General features: G+C 38.3%; 1 protein-coding gene across 1 annotated transcript in view; it reads left to right on the top strand.

Moving 5' to 3' along the window:
* LOC132401139 (prolyl endopeptidase-like) overlaps window positions 1-20820 on the top strand; it is a 181551-nt gene that overhangs the window by 150489 nt on the left and 10242 nt on the right. The window contains exon 13 of the mRNA XM_059983028.1: window positions 15712-15843. Within this exon, the coding sequence (XP_059839011.1) occupies window positions 15712-15843 (132 nt within the window). The remainder of the gene's footprint in view (window positions 1-15711; window positions 15844-20820) is intronic.

The raw sequence follows: 20820 nt of genomic DNA on the forward strand, positions 1-20820 counted from the left end.
AGTCAATGTTCATGCCATCAGAAGGTGTTGCCCCTCCAACCTGAGTGTGGCTTCATCTTGACAGTAAAGGAGGCCATGGATAAACATATCAGAATGGGAATGTGACGTGGAATGTGGAATTAAAATATGTGGCTACTGGGAGATCCTGCTATCTCTGGCGGACCGAGCATAGGTGTTCAGCGAAACGGCCTCCTAATCTGCGTCGGGTCTCACCGATGTACAGAAGGCCACACCGGGAGCACCGGACACACCAGCCGACCCACAGGTGAAGTGTCGCCTCATCTGGAAGGACTGTCTGGGGCCCTGAATGGTGGTGAGGGAGGAAGTGCAAGGGCAGGTGTAGCACTTGTTCTGCTTATAAGGATACGTGCCAGGTGGGAGATCAGTGGGAAGGGATGGGGGGACGAATGGACAAGAGAGTAGCATAGGGAGTGATCCCTGCGGAGAGCAGAAAGTGGGGGGGGGGGTGAGGGAAAGATGTGCTTGGTGGTGGGATCTCGTTGGAGATGGCAGAAGTTACGGAGAATTGTATGTTGGACACAGAGGCTGGTGGGGTGGTAGGTGAGGACAAGAGAACGCTTGTTCTCAGTAATGTTTATTAGTTATTCATTATATTTATTGTTATTATTTGTTTTCTTTTGTATTTGCATAGTTTGTCTTGCACATTGGCGGTTTATAGAAGATTATAAGGCTACTAGGAAGGAAATTAGGAGAGCCAGAAGGGGCCATGAGAAGGCTTTGGCAGGCAGAATTAAGGAAAATCCCAAGGCATTCTACAAGTATGTGAAGAGCAAGAGGATAAGACGTGAAAGAATAGGACCTACCAAATGTGACATTGGGAAACTGTGTATGGAACTGGAGGAAATAGCAGAGGTACTTAATGAATACTTTACTTCAGTATTCACTACAGAAAAGGATCTTTGTGATTGTAGTGATGACTTGCAGCAGACTGAAAAGCTTGAGCATGTAGATATTAAGAAAGAGGATGTGCTGGAGCTTTTGGAAAGCATCAAGTTGGATAAGTCACTGGGACTGGACAAAATGTACCCCAGGCTACTGTGGTAGGTGAGGAAGGAGATTGCTGAGCCTCTGGCGATGATCTTTGCATCATCAATAGGGGCGGGAGAGGTTACAGAGGATTGGAGGATTGCGGATATTGTTCCCTTATTCAAGAAAGGGAGTAGAGGTAGCCCAGGAAATTAGTGAGCTTATCCCAAGCTGTTATGGGAGGCAAGGGAAGAGATTGCTCGGTTTCTGGCTGAGATTTTTGCAGCTTCACAGGGCATGTGAAGTTCCAGCTGACTGAAGAACATCAAATGTGTTTTTTTTTCTTTTTCAAGAAGGGCATCATGGAAAAGCCTTTACTGTCAGTATTAAAATAGATGATATTGGAAAATAATCTAAGAAACAGGAATTATAATTACTTCAACACTGAACAAGGGCAGATCCTGTCTAACTCATCTGATTTTTTGAGGAAATAACGGAATGTTCATGAGGGCAGTGTAGTAAATGCGGTTTACACAAACATCAGTAAGGCCTTCTACATGGTCCCACATGAGAGATTGGTCCAAAAAAGATAGAGCCCAGAGGATCCAGGTCAAGTAGCAAACTGGATCCAGAATTGGATTGACATTAAGGATACTGATGGTGAAGTTGTTTTTATAACCTTTGCTGTTTGTAATGTGCATGAATAATACAGATGTTGATGTAGGTAGTTTGAGCAGTGCATTCGCACATGACACCAAGATAATTGATATTGTTGACAGTATGCAGGATAGTCCTGAGCTACAGAGTGATATTAATCTGTTGAGATGTCTGAGAAATGCCAGGTAGAGTTTAACCCTGATAACTGTGAGGTGGTACATTTTGGGAGTAATAATGAGTCTAGGAACACACCACGTATTTTCAGGTTCCTGAGAAAGTTGTTAAGAAGCAATGTGACATAGGTATGCAAGTCCAAAGTTCTTTGAAAGTGGCAGTGCAGGTAAATAACATGGTTAAGAAGGCATATGCGGTACTGACCTTCATTAGTCGGGGCATTGAATAACAGAGCAGGGAAATTATGCTCTAATTTTCAAAAACATTAATCAGTTGAAGTATTACATACATTTCTGGTCATAAAACTATAGGAAGGCTGTTGGAAGAAATTTTTTCATCGCAACTGTACATACATTGATTTGTGCTTGACTTCGACTTTGTGGCGTTGTTGGAGAGAGTGTGGAGGAGTTTAACCATCATGTTGCCTGGGATAGAGCATGTTAGTTATCAGGAGACTAGAGAAGTTGGGTCTGCTTTGCCCTAGAATGGAGGAAATTAAGAGGGGACATGATTGAATATATAAACTTGAGTATAGACTGCAGGAACTTTTTTTCCTTATCAGAGTGAATTAAACTGGAAGGCACAGATTTACGATAAGGGGTAAAAGATTTAGAAGGAATCTGAGGACACTTTTTTCACCCAGAAAGTGGTGAATACCAGGAATGAACTATCTGAGAAAATTGTTCAATCAGAATCACAGACAACTTTTAAGAGGTGTCTAGACAAACGCCTGATGCCTGCAGTACTGAACAAGCCAAGTACTGGAAGTAAGGATTAAAATGGATGGTCATCCTGGATGTGCCAGACCAAATAGTTTGTTTCCATGCTCTATGGCTGTAAAATTGAGGTTGAGTTAATAGAAGATTCTTCACAGTGACGGAAGTTTGAAATAGACATTTGTATGGAACATTATGGATTCTGTAGGTTATTCATTAGCTTTGTCTGAGTGAATGTAAATTTTGATCTTCAATGCATTTTTGATTAGTAAGTAACACTAATTATTCATGTTTGCACTATGAATGCTTATGTACTTTAAGTTTTTCATTGTTGGGAATGCTTTGACTATAAAATTATGTCATATTTAAAGTGACACTAAACCTACAAGAACTGTATTCAGCTGTGGTCTCTTTCAAACCATGTTAAGACTATAAAAAATAGGAGCAGAATTAGGCCATTCAGCCCTTCAAGTCTGCTCCAGCATTTTATCATAGTTGATCCACTTCCCTCTCAACCCCATTCTCCTGCCTTCTCCCATAACCTTTCACACCCTGACTAATCCAGAATCTACTAACCTCCACCTTAAGTGCACCCAGTAACCTGGCCTCCACATCTGCCTGTGGCAACAAATTCCACAGATTCACCACTTCTGGTTTAATGAATTCCACCTCATCTCCACTCTAAATGGACGTACAACTATTCTGAGGCTGTGCTTTCATACCCACTCTATCTCGGCCTTTCAACATTTGATAGGTTTCAATGAGATTTCTCTCTCTACCCCACCACCATCATTCTTCTAAATTCCAGCAAGTACAGGCCCAAAGCCTTCAATCACTGCTCCAATGATAACCCTTTTATTCCCAAAAGCATTCTCATGAACTTCCTCTGAACCCCCTCCAATGTCAGCACATCCTTTCTTAAATAAGGGGCCCAAAACTGCTCACAATATTTTAACTGAGCCAAATGAGGTATTTGGGTACAAGAAATGCGAGGAAACAATTAAGAAGGAAATCAGGAGAGCTAAAAGAAGGCATGAAGTTGCTCTAGCAGATAGGGTAAAGAGAATTTGAAGAGTTTCTTCAGATGTTAAGAACAAAAGGATGGTAAGGGACAAACTTAGTCCTCTTGAATATCAGACTGGTCATCTATGTATGGGACCGCAAAAGTCAGAGATTTTAAATAGATTTTTTTGCATTTGTATTTACTCAGAAGATGGACAGAGTCTTTAGAAGCGATGCAAAGCTGCAGTGAAGACATGGGCTGTATACAGATTACAGATTGAGGGGGTGTTTTCTGCCTTAAATCAAATTAGTGTGGATCAATCCTTCGGGCCTGACAAAGTGTTCCCTTGAGCATTGTAAAAGACTAGTACGTAAATTGCAGGAGCCCTAGCAGAGGGATTTAGAATGTCCTTAGCCATGGGTGAGGTGCCAGAGGATTGGAGGATAGCTAATGTTGTTCCATTATTTAAGAAAAGCTCTAAAAATTAAGCCAGTGGGCGTGATGTCAATAGTGGGTAAGTTACTGGAAGGTATTCTAAGGGACTAGAAATATAGGTATTTAAATAGGCATGGACTGAACAAGGATAGTCAACATGGCTTTGTGCATGGTAGGCTATATCTTTCTTTTTCTTTCTTTCTAAATCTTTTTATTAATATTAATAATATGGACAAAATACAGATGATATATTGATAAAGAAATTACCAACATACACATTCCATTACATATGAAAAAAAAACATACATAATAGTTACAATATAAATGAGTTTACCAAGACATAAGCCATAAGATATATGTATGGACATAGTAAATCTAAATATTTCATAATGTATAATATAAAAAAACAGAAAAAAGAAAGAAAAAAAAACAAAAAAAAATTTATATGATGCAGAACTAACTAATCTAATCTAATAACTATAGCTAATAAGTAATATAAAAGAAAAAAAAAACAAACAAAAGAGAAGGAAAAAAAAAAGTGGGCTGTTTATAATATCTCACAAAAATAAGTATTCATCAATGCCGTCACTTCCGGTCCTCTCAAAATCCATAAGCTAAAAGCTGGGAAATCAAATGTACTTGGCAAAGGGTCATATTATATCATATGAAAATGTTGAATAAATGGTCTCCATAACTTTTCAAATTTAATAGAAGTCTCAAAAGTACCACTTCTAATTTTTTCTAAATTTAAACATAACATAGTTTGAGAGAACCAATTAAATACAGTGGGAGGATCAATTTCTTTCCAATTCAACAATATAGATCTTCTAGCCATCAAAGTTAGAAATGCAATCATTCGACGGGCTGAAGAAGATAAATGCTGTGAATCTAACATTGGTAAACCAAAAATTGCGGTAATAGGATGAGGTTGTAAATCAATATTCAAAACCGCAGATAGAATATCAAAAATATCTTTCCAATATTTCTCCAAAAATGAACATGACCAAAACATGTGAGTTAAAGACGCAATTTCAGAATGACATCTATCACAAATAGGACTTATATGAGAGTAAAAATGAGCTAATTTATCCTTGGACATATGGGCCCTATGTACAACCTTAAATTGTATTAGTGAATGTTTGGCACATAACGATGATGTATTAACTAATTGAAGAATTCTATCCCAATTCTCACTAGAAATACTAAAACTAAGCTCTCTTTCCCAATCCTGTTTAGTCTTATAAAGGGGCTCTGAACGTATCTTCATAATTATATTATAAAGTTTTGAAATAAGCCCTTTTTGAAAAGGGTCTAATTCAAATAAACTCTCCAAAGTATCTGAAGGCACAAAATTTGGAAACGTAGAGAGTACAGAACTTAAAAAATGTCTAATCTGTAAATATCTAAAAAAATGAAATCTCGGCAAGTTATATCTGTTGGATAATTGTTCAAAAGACATGAAACAATTATCTAAAAATAAATCAGAAAATCTTAGTAATCCCTTAGTTTTCCAAGCTGAATAAGCTTGATCTATAATGGAAGGGTGAAAAAAACAATTAGATACAATAGGACTATTTAAAACGAATTGAGTCAACCCAAAAAATCTCCGAAATTGAAACCATATACGCAATGTATGTTTAACTATCGGGTTGTCAATTCGTTTCGGCAATTTAGAAAGAGCAAAAGGGAGAGAAGTCCCTAAAATAGAACCCAAAGCATAAGCTGATACCGATTTAGTTTCTAAACACACCCAACAAGGGCCAAAAGATCCACCCCCATCTTTCAACCAACATAACAAATATCTAATATTAGCTGCCCAATAGTAAAATCTGAAATTAGGTAATGCTAACCCGCCTTCCTTTTTTGTCTTCTGTAAATATGTTTTACCTAACCTGGGATTTTTATACTGCCATATATATGAAGAAATTTTAGAGTCAACATTAGTAAAAAAAGATTTCGGGATAAAAATTGGTATCGCTTGAAAAATATATAAAAACTTAGGTAAAATAACCATCTTAATAGCATTAATCCTGCCTATTAGAGATAGAGACAAAGGTGACCACCTAGTAAACAAACCTTTAATCTGATCAATTAAGGGTAAAAAATTAAATCCAAACAAATCTTTATGGTTCTTTGTGATTTTGATCCCTAAATAAGTAAAAGAGTCATTAACTAATTTAAAAGGTAAATTTCCATAAATTGGGACCCATTTATTTAATGGAAACAATTCACTTTTATTAAGATTTAACTTATACCCAGAAAACTCACTAAATTGAGCCAATAATGATAAAACTGCTGGAATGGATTTCTCCGGGTTAGAAATGAATAGTAATAAATCATCTGCATACAAAGATAACTTATGAATATCTGTCCCACGATTAATACCCAAAATATCCTGTGATTGTCTGATGGCAATTGCCAAAGGTTCTAAGGCAATGTTAAATAGTAATGGACTAAGAGGACATCCCTGTCTAGTGCCCCGAAATAGGCGAAAAAAGGGAGATCTTTGATTATTGGTAACCACTGAGGCTACTGGAGTATGATAAATCAATTTAATCCATGATATAAATATCGGACTAAAATTAAACTTCTCCAACACATTAAATAAGTAAGGCCATTCAACTCTGTCAAATGCTTTCTCCGCATCTAATGAAATCACGCATTCTGAAGTATCATGTGAGGGAGTATAAACAATATTCAACAATCTCCTAATGTTAAAAAAAGAATAACGATTTTTAATAAAGCCAGTTTGATCATCTGAAATAATTTTGGGTAATACCTTCTCCAATCTAGATGCCAGTAACTTAGAAAAAATCTTGGAGTCTACATTCAATAAAGATATAGGTCTATAAGAAGCACAATTAGTAGGGTCTTTATCTTTCTTCAATATTAGAGAAATGGAAGCTCTATAAAAAGATTGTGGCAAATTCCCTAATCTAATGGCCTCCTCAAAAACCTTACCTAACCAAGGGGAAAGAGTAGCGGAAAAAAATTTTAAAAATTCAACTGTATAACCATCTGGACCCGGTGCTTTCCCAGAATTCATTGAGGAAATAGCCCCTTTAATTTCTACATCCGTAATAGGAGTATCCAATATCAAAAGATCATCAGATGATAACCTTGGAAAATTTAATTTCCCCAGAAAATCAGACATGATATTATAATCTTGAGGAAATTCAGATTGATACAGGGAGGTATAGAAATCTTGAAATGCCTTATTTATCTCATCATGATTAACTGTCAGATTCCCATTCTGCTGACCAATCTTAGTGATTTGACGTTTAACCAGAGCATTCTTCAATTGACTAGCTAACAGTTTACCAGATTTATCACTATGTATATAAAAATCAGATTTAGTTTTCATTAATTGATTTTCAATCGAGGATGTAAGTAATAAACTATGTTCCATTTGAAGTTCAACCCTTTGTTTGTAAAGCTCCTTACTAGGAGCAATCAAATATTTCTTATCAATCTCTTTAATTTTATCAACCAATAAAAGAGTTTCCATCTTGATACGTTTCCTCAAACCAACAGAATAAGAAATAATCTGTCCACGTATATAAGCTTTAAAAGTGTCCCAAAGTGTTCCGTAGGAAATATCATCCGTAGAATTAGTTGAGAAGAAGAAGTCGATCTGCTCCTCCATAAATTTAATAAAGTCAGAGTCTTGCAACAGGGTAGAGTCAAATCGCCATTGTCTAGCATTAAAAGCTGTATCCGTAAATTTCATAGAAAGTAATAACGGAGCGTGATCAGAGATAGCTATAATATCATAGTTACAACCGATTACCAATGGAATAAAACAAGAGTCTACAAAAAAATAATCAATTCTTGAATAAGAGTGATGAACATGTGAGAAAAAAGAAAACTCTTTGTCATTAGAATGCCGAAATCTCCAAACATCAAAAACTCCATTGTCAGTCAAAAAGGAGTTAATACAAGTGGCCGACTTATTAGGTAAAGTCTGAATAGATAAAGATTTATCCATCAGAGGATTTAAACAACAATTAAAGTCACCACCCATTATTAACTTATATTCGTTTAGATTGGGTAAAGAAGTAAATAAAGACTTAAAAAAGTCAGGACAATGCACATTTGGAGCATAAACATTAACCAAAGCAACCTTTTTATTACAAAGTAAACCCGTAATTAACAAAAATCTGCCATTCGGATCCGAAAAAATATCATGTTGAACAAATGAAATAGAGGAGTCAATAAAAATTGAAACTCCTTTTACTTTAGCATTCGAATTTGCATGATACTGTTGACCCCGCCAAAATCTAAAAAAACGAAATTTGTCCTCCCTCCTCACATGAGTTTCTTGTACAAAAATGATATGAGCATTAAGTCTTTGGAATACTTTGAAAATCTTCTTTCGTTTAATTGGATGATTTAAACCATTAGTATTCCAAGACACAAAATTAATGGTCTGAGCCATAATTCTATAATCAACCCTTTGGTATAGAAAGGGTTAACCAACTTATAAACTCATGCACCCGGAAGAGGAACAAAAGTAGTGAGAAGACCCGGAAGTGACGACAACACAGACATATTTGAAGTTCAATAACAGCCCGAATAAAAAAACTAACACAAACTGGTGTAAAAAAAAATAGAATTAGAAAACAGACCATCCCCCCACCCCCCGAGAAAAAGAGAAAAAGCCAAAATATGACTTAAAAAGAGAAAAAGTAAGACTAATCCTACCCCCATGTCAGCTGAAGAACACTCCATATAAAAAGGATATATATAAAAGAATCACCCCGACTTTAAAAATAAAATCGCTATAATAAAAACCATATTTCTAAGTATAGTTAGTTGTAAAAAGAATAAAAATATAATCACTAAAAACAATTATAACTCGGGCTCTGGCCCAGACAAAACAAAAAATATTTAAGCTAAGATAAGCGATGCCTTGTCTAGAAAAAACACGAAAAATATAAACATAATGCCATCTTAAGCAAAACCAAAAATCTTTTCCAAAAAACCACCATCTTAATCAAGGAAAAATTTACCTTCAAAGAATTAAAAATATACCTTCGAAGGAACAAAGTTAATAGACAAGTATGTAGTTAAATGATTAAAGTGTATAAGGCAAAAACAATTAACATGACACAAACACACTTTAACTTCAGTATAAAGTGTAGGATAAACCTACACCAATAACCAGATTATAATTCTGGTTTAAGAGATCGAGAACCATCTTATACGATCAGAATCATTCATTTATTAAAGACTGGTGTCTGTAACAGTAGGGAAGTTCTCCTCCAGATATTTTCTCGCTTCTGAAGTTGAAAGGAAAATTTGTCGTGAAGCATTCGACGGAGAAATTCGAAGCTTCGCAGGGTATAAAAGCGCAGGTTTCAGATTTTTCTCATAACATTCAGCCATCAACGGTTTAAAAAGAAGCCTTCTTTTTAAAAGATCTGAACTAAAATCTTCGATCAGACGGAAGGAAAAATCTTTGATTTTAATCATTCCTAGTCGACGAGCTGCTCTTATAACTTGCTCTTTGTCATGTACATAATGGAACCGGACAATTATCACCGAAGGTTTGTCTGTAGCACTCGGTGATCGACGCCGAATTCTATGTGCCCGATCCAATAAAGGAGGGTTATTCGGGAAAATTGTCGGAAACGCTTCTTTTAAAAGTTGAGCAAAATATTTCGAAGGGTCATCTTTTTCTATGCCGTCTGGAAGACCAAGTATACGTACGTTCTGTCTTCTGGAGCGATTCTCAAAATCGTCACTCTTGGCTTTAAGGGCTTCCATCAGCTTAATGGTCGAAATTAAATCCTGTTGCAGTTTTCCAATAGTCAAATCTCGCTTCCGAGCTTCTTCTTGCAGAGACGCAATAAGAGTTTGTTGCTGTTTAATTACTAAATCCGTCTTAACCATGTACTCTTGAAAAGCCTTTATATCTTCTTTAAAAAATTGTTGTAGTTCAGCAAATTTTTGATTCAAAACCTCCATAAACAATTCAAAAGTTAATGGTGTTTGTTGTGTCGGAGCCTGCTTTTTTCCGTTACCGTTCGGATTACGTCCGGGATCCCGTCCCTTAGACCTGAGAGACATTTCTGTTTGCATATCTTCAGAAGTTCACAACAAACGCTTAGCAGTAAATCCAAAAAAAAAGAATAAAGAAACTTTCGGTATAGGTAAAAATACGCTGAATAAGGGTGATCAAAGGTTAAAAAAAGTAAAAGTTACGGAGCGAATCCAATACGGTACTCACTCCATGAGCGTCTCCAGCTGACTCCGGTAGGCTATATCTAACCAAACTTATAAGAGTTTTTCAAGAAGGTTACCAGGAACGTTGATGAAGGCAAGACAGTTAATGTTGTCGACGTGGATTTTAGCAAGGCCTTTGATAAGGTCACAAATGGGAGGTTTGTCAAGAGGGTTCAGTCACTTGGCATTCAAGATGAGATAGCAAATTGGATTTGACATTTGTGGGAGAAGGCAAAGTGGTAGTAGCTGGTTGCATCTGACTAGAAGCCAGTGACTGTGGAGCAGAGATCAGTGTTGGGTCCATTGTTGTTTGTCATCTATATCAATGATCTGAATGATAATATAGTAAACTAGGTCAGCAGATTTGCAGGTGACACAAAGATTGGGGGTATACAGGACAGCATGGAAGACTATGGAAATTTGCTGTGGGATCTGGGCTGAAAAGTTACAGGTGGAATGTGATGCAGGCAAGTATGAGGTGTTGCACCTTAGAAGGACAAACCAGGGTAGAACTTAACATGGTGAGGGGTAAAAGTGCTAAGGAGTGTGGTAGAACGAAGGGATCTGGGAATACAGATCCAAAATTACTTGAAAGTGATGTCAAAAGTAGATAGAGTCATAAAGAGAGCTTCTGGCACATTGCCCTTCGAAAATCATGATTGAGTATCAGGAGTTAGGATGTTACGTTGAAATTGTATAAGACATTGGTGAGACCTAATTTGGAGTATTGTGTGCAATTTTGGTCGCCTACTGTACCTGCAGGAAAGATGTCAATGAGATTGAAAGAGAGCAAAGAAAATTTACAAGGATATTGCCAGGCTTGAGGACCTAAAGTTTTATAGGTTGAATATGTTAGGATTTTATTCCCTAGAGTGCAGGAAAATAAAGGGAGATTTGATAAAGATATATAAAATTATAAGGAATTTAGATCGGGTAAATGAATGTAGGCTTTTTCCACTAAGTTTGGGTGAGACTAGAATGAGCTGACAACAGAAGTGGTAGATCCAGGTTCAATTTTAACATTTAAGAGAAATTTGGATACGTGCTTGGCTGAGAGGTGTATGAAGGGCTATGGTCTGGGTGCAGGTAGATGGGACTAGGCAGATAGTTTGGCATGGACTAGATGGGCTGAAAGGCCTGTTTGTGTGCTGTAGCATTCTCTGATAGTGGCCCTAAACTTGTGTACATTTACCTTTTTTTTGTATTTACGTATGTATAAAAAATAATTCACTAAGATTAATAAATGTGGCTTAAATAGTGTCACCTTAACCAGACCCTGTATATAGCCAGCAATCTGTACCAGTCAACATGAGGATTTTTCACATGATGTGAACTTGTAGGCACTTTACCTTAAAGACAACACGTTTAGCATTGGAGGCTGTCCAAGTGAGATATACGAGGCTGATTCATGGGATGAGAGGAAAGACACTTTGGGTCTGTATAGAATGTAGAACAGTGCAGCACAGTACAGGCCCTTCAACCCACGATATTGTACAACACCTTAATCTACTCCCTTCCCTCCTACATGGCCCTCTAGTTTTCTTTTCATCCATGTGCTTATCTAGGAGTTTCTTACATGTCCCAAGTGTACCTGCTTGGCATTGCGATCCATTCATTTACCATTCTCTGTGCAAAAATAACCTGCCTCTGACATGCCTCCTATACTTTACTCCAATCACCTTAAACTTGCAATCAGTGACCACTTTTTCCCCAGCTTTTGAAGAAGAGCGTTCCAGTTCATTATTGTAAATAACTAATCAGCTAATCATGTGGCAACAACTCAGTGCATAACAGCATACGGACACGGTGAAGAGGTTTAATTGTTGTTTAAACGAAACATCAGAATGGAGAAGAAATGTGATCTAAGTGACTTTGACCACAGAATGTTTGTTGGTGCCAGACGGGGTGGTTTGAATATCACAGAAACGGCTGATCTCTTGGGGTTTTCATGCACAACAGTCTCTACCAAAAATCATGTGAAAAACAAAATCCACTGAGTGGCAATATTGTGGGCAAAAATGCCTTATTAATGAGAGAGTTCAGAGGAGAATGGCCAGGCTAGTGGAAGGTGACAGTAGCTCAAGTAACTGCATTTTGCACCAGTGATGTGCAGAAAAGCATCTCTAAATGCACAACACATCAAAGCTTGAAGTGGATGGGCTAGAGCAGTGGTCCACAACCACTGGTCCATGACCCAATTGTTGGGGACCACCGGTTTAGAGCAGCAGGAGACCACCAACGTACACTCAGTGGTCACTTTATGAGGTACAAGAAGTCCCTAATGAGGAGCCCAATATCATCTTGTACTACCTGTTGCTGCCCTGGGAGCAAAGCACTTATCATCTTACAAAATGTTTGAATAATAAATCAGCCCTGACAGAGTGGCGGAGTAGACTCTATGGACTGAATGGCCTAATTCTGCTTTCCATAACTCTTCTTTCACCACCTTTTGAGGAAGAGAACACTCCTCCCACCCCAACTGTCTTAAGTGGGTGCTCTCTTTAAACGGTAAACTATAGTTCTGGATTCTCCTGTCAGAGAAAACATCCTCCTCGTATCCATTCTGTCAATAGCCTTCAGGATCTTTTATGCTTTAAGTCTAGTCTAGATTTCAGATTGCTAAGCTTTTAAAATCTTTTATAGTGACTAAAGGCTGGGGCTATTTCCTGGTATCTCTGTTTGTAAAGCATTTTAAAACATGCATTATTAAATCTTTCTGGAAGCTGTGCAGTCATAGTTATGCAAAATGTTGCTGGACTAGTCAAGGAAATAAGATATCCTATTAATAAATGCTCGTTGATAGCTGGGCTGAGCAGTTAAGTAATGTATGTAGCATTGAAGACAATAACTGATGTGTAATTCTTTCATTTAGTTTATTTACAGCAGTTTTAAGCATTTTAATCATTGTCACCCTAAGGGCACAGAAAGCCTGCAGGGATTGAGCTATCACATGACTCCTCAATCTTCAACTCTCAGTGGTTGAGGGGCTGATACTTCAATTGCGGCTTAGATTCATCAGGAGGCATCAACCACATAAAAATTCCACATTAATGCACAGAATAGCATCAGCACTACATGGTTTCAATCAATTGTGCAAAAGCCTTTGACTCTGGCAAACCAAGAGAGACTTAACAAATTTAGCTGCCCTCGGAAATTTGTTTCCATTCTACTTCTGGTACATGATGGAATGAAAGCCATTGGTGCAAGCGAATAGATCCACCACAATCCCAAAAACATTCTCAATATTTAACATAGCTATGTTGACCTTGCCTACAGCAAACTTTCCATTGGAATACAGTTAACTAACAGGGAAATGCAATATTATTCAACTCTAGTAACTTCTATTTCAGAACCAACATCACACCTACTTGGGTCATCAGACTGCAGTTTGCAGGTAGTGCTTGTATATCCATCTCCGGAACTAGCGCTCAGGAAAAGCACACATTGATGGTGGTATTTATCACTCCCTCCGCTACACCAACATGACCTTTGGCCATTTGAGGATAAATGTTCAGCTCTTATCCTCTATCAAAAAGCAATTTATTTTTCTTCACCTTCCTCCATCCTAGCATCATACATTACAGCAGATCACTGGAGAAGTACCCCAAGACTGCTTTCACAAAGTCTTCCAAATCCAGTGACATAGAAAGCATATGAGCTTTACCATCATCTCAGGCTGACATTCAAAGCATTAAGATTCTAACTGAGCACATTTCTAGTTCAGATTGGTGGGCAGCATTTTTCACAAGTCAATCACCAGATTCCTGAAATGGGTACAGTCGGCCCTCATTATCCGCGGGTTCCGCATGCGCAGATTCAACCAACCGTGGATCAGGAAAATCTGGAAGCTCTCTCCCCAGCACTCATTGTTTGAGCATGTACAGACTATTTTTTCTTGTCATTTTCCCTAAACAACACAGTATAACAACTATTTACATTGTATTAGGTATTTTAAGTACTCTAGAGATGTTTTAAAAGTACCGGCAGTCCCCGTGTCATGAACTAGTTCCGTTCCTGAGTCCACCTTTAAGTCGGATTTTAAGTTGGATTTTAATCTGGTATTATGTAGCCTCAGTTAGTAAAACCTTTGTCTTAGTATATATTTTACCATTTTATGCATATAAAACACTTAAGAAACACATGTATTTCAATAATTAAACCACTGCCTTGCTTGGTAGTAATTGTAGCTTTCATCGGAGCAGGGCCTTTCAAATGCTCCATTAAAATTGTTCCGATCGTTGACCGACTGTAGTCTAATGCTTTTCCAATGACCGATAGCATTTCATGTCTTTCCGATTGCTTTGTTATAACATATAACAATTACAGCACGGAAAAAGGCCATCTCGGCCCTTCTAGTCCATACCGAATGTACTGCTTCCACTTTATTTTCGATCGTGATTATTTTCGTGAACAGAAACACTGCGGATTCAGAACTGCACCAGGTCCTGAAGTCCACCGCACTGATATAGGTTAAATAAGGTCCGGGGTTCCGCTGGGTCCTAAAGACCACTGCATTGCAACAGGTTAAATAAGGGACTTGAGCATCCGCGTTTTTTGGTATCCACGGGGGGTCCCGGAACCAATCCCCCACAGATAAGGAGGGCCAACTTTACTTCAAGTTTCATCATGGCAAAAAGTTACCAGAAAGACGAGAAATAATTCATTGAATAAAAGATAGAATATTCATTTTGACTCATGGGAAATCCTGGCCACTGATTTTCTCAGAATGTAAATGGAGCATTCAAGATGTTTGACCCTTAGATTTTATTCTGATTTATTTAAGAGAGCTTTGAGCATCATCAGTCCTTTAAGGGCACATAAAATCTGCAGAAGTGGAGAAGGTCCTGCATGGTATAAATGATGCAGTGTTACCATTTAGTACATTACATTGGCTGGTAACTTCAAAAGTTTGCTGAGGGGATTTTTGTTTTATATATACACCTGGTTCTGAGTATGCATTAAAGATGCCTTTCATCGGTCAAAAATTCTTGCACAAGCATAAATAATGAATGTGCATTTCTCCATCCTTTTTCAGAATCTGAGAAAATCCCAATGGACTTGAGGGTTATCAAAGTACACTCAAAATTATATAATGTCAGGAAAAGGGTAATCAGACTACTCACTGATATCCAACAGATATGTGATGGGAAAAGATCTAGTGCTCTTTCAATGTAAATAATGGATAAACTTGTGCTTCCAGCCGGGTACAGGTATCAATTATAACTGACGTTTTGATGACCAAAAATTACACAAAAAGTTAGTCATTACAGGTTTGGGCTTTCAAATAAATAATAGCTGAGGCAGCAGAAGAAATCTTTGCTTTATGGAACTAATACCACTTTTGGAATATTTAAAGTGAATTAATTTTATGTAACTGTACCCTCAATGATTTTGATAGGGCAGGTTGCTTAGAAATGTCTTTAGATGCATTGGATTATTGCTTAATTGATTACTAAATAATGTTGGCAGAAAAAGATCACCAAACTAAAATGTTCTTGTGCTGGATTGCAGGTGGTATGCTGGAAAACAAGCAAAATTGTTTTGATGACTTTCAACGTGCTGCTGAAATTCTCATCAAGGAGGGCTACACTACTTCAAAGAAATTGACCATTAATGGAGGCTCCAATGGTGGTCTCTTAGTCGGTATGTTAATTTATTTGTGTGTGGTTTAGTTCATAGTGAAATTTGTTTATTTTTAGCTCTTTCTTGCCTCTTCCTAGGTAATTTTTATTTCTCGAGTCCAAAAAGAGCTTGTAGTTGTCAATAGTCTTTTAACTTTTTTTCAGCGCCTCTAACAATCAGTAAACATTATTTATTTTATTGAAATACAGCGCAAATTAGGCCTTTCAAACCACGCTGCCCAGCAACCCTAGCCTAATATTAGGACAATTTACAATGACCAATTAACCTATCAACCGATGAGTCTTTGAACTGTGGGAGGAAGCTAGAGCACCGGAGGAAACCCACACAGTCACTGGGAGAATGTACAGACAGCAGTTGGAATTGAACCCTGGTTGCTATTATTATAAAGCGTTGTACTAACCACTATGCTACCGTGTTGAAAGCACTTAATTCTTTTTTTAATAAATTTTTTGAGAAACCCTTACTAAAATAATCTGTGATGCAGATTAATTAAAAGAACAAAGGTTAAGTTATAGACAAACCATCTGTCTGCATTTATCAGTCAACATCAGTGTCCCATTCAAATGAATTGGATTTTACCATATCAACCAGCCATGGCTAGCACAAAGCAAAGTAGCTAGATGTAAAATTCTCCTGTCTCTTCCCCCGCCCTAGGATTCAATGCTAACAATTGACATTAGATACATGGCATCAACCTGCTAGGTAACTCCTGACTTCTGCAGAGAACAGGCATGGCAGTCAGAAATGAACTCACCAACATACAACTGCTGTAGTGGGACCCATCTATTCTATACTACCCACAACAAATGACTGGTGCTCACTTTTTCATGCTGGTGGAAACCAGGCTAATTACAGAATTTGCAAAAGGAATGTTTAAAAAAGAAATAAGGGACAAGAGCGTTCACAAGCTAAAGATTGTTAGCAATTAGGAAAGTAAATCCAAAAATATTTGAGCTGAAATAAAAGGCGGAAATGCTGGGAACACTCAGCAGATCGGGTACCATCGATGTAGACAATGTTTCAGGTCCAAGGCACTTCATTTTGAAGTGGAAAAGGAGAAAACAAATTAGTCTTCAGCAGCAGAGAAGGTGGAAGATTGACGGGTAGAACAAAAGAAAATATCTTTAATATGATAAGATCAAATTAGTGTAGCTCTTAAAATCTGATCCTGCATATCTGTCTGTATTGTGTGTTGCTAAGTAAGGCGGTGGGATGTGCCTAGCAGACCAGATTATGTTGAAAGAAAGAGAAATACTAAAACAAATGGATGACAGACCAAAATCCAGAGTTCTGATGCACACAGAAAGTAGTGTGGCATGCCTAACATTGGAGAGTATGACACTGAGTCCAGCTTGGCACAATATGATCAGACAGAAGGTGAGGTGCTGTTTTTCAAGTTTAGATTGGACCTCAGTACAGGAGGCTGCAGACTGATGATAGGATAGTGAATTCACGTGGCAGACAACTAGAAGATCGGTGTCTCTTCCGCAGACAAAATATAGGTATCTTGCAAAATGCTCACCCAATTTGTACATGGTTCTCCAGTGTAAAGGAGCCCCTTGTATTATGCTAGAATGGACTAAGTGCAAGTGATTCACCTGGAAAGACTTTGTGTAGACACAACACCTCAAATGCCGGAACCTGGAGCCAAAAAAAAGCAAACTACTTAAGGAACTCAGCTGGCAAGGCAGCATCAGTAGGGAGAAAAGAATAATCAACCATATGTACTGAGGCTCCTGCATCAGGAATTTTTGTGGCCCTGGATGGATGGAAGTGAAAGAACAGATGCTGCACTCTAGCACGTGCATAGGAAAGAGCCACAAGCTTGTGAGTTCCCATGGCATAGTGGACAGGGATTTGACTATATCTCATCTGTTTCTTGTATCTTACTCTTGCCCTCCTCTCCTGGACAGTGCAAGAACTGTGTTCCCTGGTCCTTGCCTTCCACTCATCAGCCTCTGCAGTCCAGGTTTTCTGTCACCTACAAACTTAGTTATCATTAGGAGGAGACAAGTGGCTTGCAAAGGGATATTGGATAGGTTAAGTGAGTGGGCAAGAAGTTGGCAGAAGGACATGATGTGGAAATATGAGGTTATCCACTCTGAATGGAGGCTGAAAGTCAAATTATTATGAAATGCTGAGGTGCAAAGAAATCTAAGGTTCTGGTATATAAAACAAAGTTCGTATGCAGGTACAAGATATAATTAGGAAGGCTCATTCAATGTTGCAAGGGGCATTTCATATAAAGGTAGAAGGGACTTGAGGTAACTGCAGGGCACTGATGTGAAACTGCAACTGGAGCTCTGGTTAGATTTAAGGCCTCCAAATTCAAGAACGGTGATACAGTAACATTTCCAATAGCCCAGCATCCTTAGGACTTTGGTGCTGGATTAGTAGATTTTCTAGTCTATTGTATATTACTCCTGTTAAGACAGTAAGACATAGGAGGAGAGTTAGGCTGCTCAGCCGATCGAGTCTTTTCAGCCATTCCATCATGAGTGATTTATCCCTCTCAATTCCATTTATCTGCCTCCCTTCCCCCCCCCCCACCCTGTAATATTTTAGGCCCTTCCTAATCAAGAACTTATCAGCCTTTGTTTTAAATATATTCAGTGAAGTAGCTTCCACAGCCATCTGTAGCATCAAATTCAACAGATTCACCAGCCTCTGACTAAAGAAATTCCTCCTCGTCTCAGTTCTAAATGGCCTTCCCTCTATTCTAAGGCTGTGCCCTGTGGTCTTTCCACTATAGGAAGCATCCTCTCCACATTGACGCTATCTGGACCTTTCAATATTCTCTAGGTTTTAATGAGATTTCCCCCCCTTCATTCTTCAAAACTCCAGTGAGGTCAGGCCCAGTCATCAAACGCTCTTCATATGTTAAGCCTTGCATTCCCGGAATCATTCTCATGAACCTCTTCTGGGCCTTCTCCAGTGCCAGCTCCTAATTTCTTGGATAAGGGGCCCAAAACTGCTCGCAATACTCCAGAATGCATTCTGACAAATGCCTTATAAAGCTTCAGCATCACATCCCTTTTATATTCTAGTCCTCTCAAAATGAATGCTAACATTCCATTTGCCTTCCTTACCATCAACTCAACCTACGTAGGAATCCTGCACAAGGACTTCCGAGTTCCTTTGCACTTCTGATTTTTAAATTTCCTCCGCAGTTAGAAAATAGTCTTTACCTTTATTCCTTCTCCCAAAATGCATGATCACTATATTCCATTTGCCACTTCGAAAAAAAAGTCAGCACACTCTTAATTTGGTTTTTTTTTGTGTGTGTTGCATGGTAGTACGATTAATTTGCTACTGAAACCAGTGAGTTTGAAGGGAGCCTGAGGATCAGAGCCACGGTAAATTAAAAGAGAGCAAGGGGAACAGGGCCTGGGAGCCTTTAATTAAAGAATGAGAAGTAAGGCCCTGGTGAGTTTAGAGTGTGCTGAAAATAGGCCTCCAGTGAGTTTAAAGGGAACTGTCGCCCCAGTAAATGTGAAGTGAGTACAGGAAACAAAGCCCCGGTGAACCAGGCCCCAGTAATCCAGAGGAAACTGGATCATTGATGCTTTATTGTACCTACGCTCATCCAGTACTGAGAGATTCACTACCTGGATTCCTAGAATGAAAGGATTAACATTGTGACAGAGCAGGTTGGCAATGCTAATTCTCCCGCTAACCTTTGCCCAGTTAGTCACTCCTCCTTGTTCTGTCCCTGCTCTAGTTTCCCCAATAGTTCACAGACTTGGCCCTCCCGTTCTGCAGTTCTTGTGAGTTCACCATTCACACACCCCAACAGTAAAACATTCACTGGCTTGGCTAATCAAAGCAATCCCTTCAGTTAACGTGCTCTGCAGGTTTATAACTCACAAAAATGAGGATTCTAGACACGGGCATTTCAAACAGTTTCATTTATTTTCACTCACACCGTTGCATTAGTTTGTAGTCAGCAGAACGGCCCCAATTTTCACCTAGATAAATAATGCCTGGGTTACTGGGAGCAGTAACACCACTGGTGAGGAGGCATTATTCTTTTATATTTATCTGAGCACGTGGACACTGATCTATGGGTTTAACTAATGCATTTATTGTGGAATAAAACTGTAGGATATTAGAATCCCTGTTTAAGATGTTCCAATTCTGCATCTGAAATAATTATTATGGTCTGCTCACGTGATTTCCCCACCTCTTCCCACCCCCAGAGCAACAGCAGAATTTCTTGGTCCTTCTCATTCTGCCTTTGCCAGAGAGATGTGGAGGTTGGAGTTGATGGTTCGTGAATAGTTATTGGAAAGTTAAAGACAAAGTGTATTGTGGCGAAAACCTCTGTTTATTTGTGAATTTTTGTACATATGCTTTTTTCATTTGTCTACTTGTACGTATTTTTCTTCACAACTTTTGGGAACTTTTGCACTTTTTCCACCTGTCACTAAATAAAATCCCTTGCACTAACGTACGGTTGCAGCTTACTAGCTGTTTTTTTTTCAAATACTGACCCTTGTTGGGCATGCTTACCCATACCCGATAATGAGGTGTGACGCACATGAAGGACGTTAATCAGATTGGATAAATGTAAATTTGAGTATCTAAGAATGAAAAGTTATCCCATTAAAATATAAACATTATGAGAGAAATTGGCAGAATGGAAGCTAAGAGCGTGTTTCCCTAGTGAATCTATCTGAAAACATGCAGCATGGTTACAGAAGGTCACATATTTGCTTAGGAAGAGTTCCTTCTTTGGTCAAAAACCTCTGAAATTCTTTTCCCCAGAGAGCTACAGAGTCAGAGTTATTGAATATATTCAACAAAATGATAGACTTTTAAACTGCAAGTGGGTTGAAAGTTATGGTAAGGGAGTAAGAAAGTGGAGGCAATGGCCAGAGACAGGATTGAACAGTAGATTGTCTTACTATCTATAACTCTTGTGAGATGCCTTGGAACATATTGCTACATTAAATGTTTAAAATTTTGTTGTTAAAA

Source organism: Hypanus sabinus, chromosome 10, assembly GCF_030144855.1.
Source record: "Hypanus sabinus isolate sHypSab1 chromosome 10, sHypSab1.hap1, whole genome shotgun sequence".
NCBI lineage: Eukaryota > Metazoa > Chordata > Chondrichthyes > Myliobatiformes > Dasyatidae > Hypanus > Hypanus sabinus.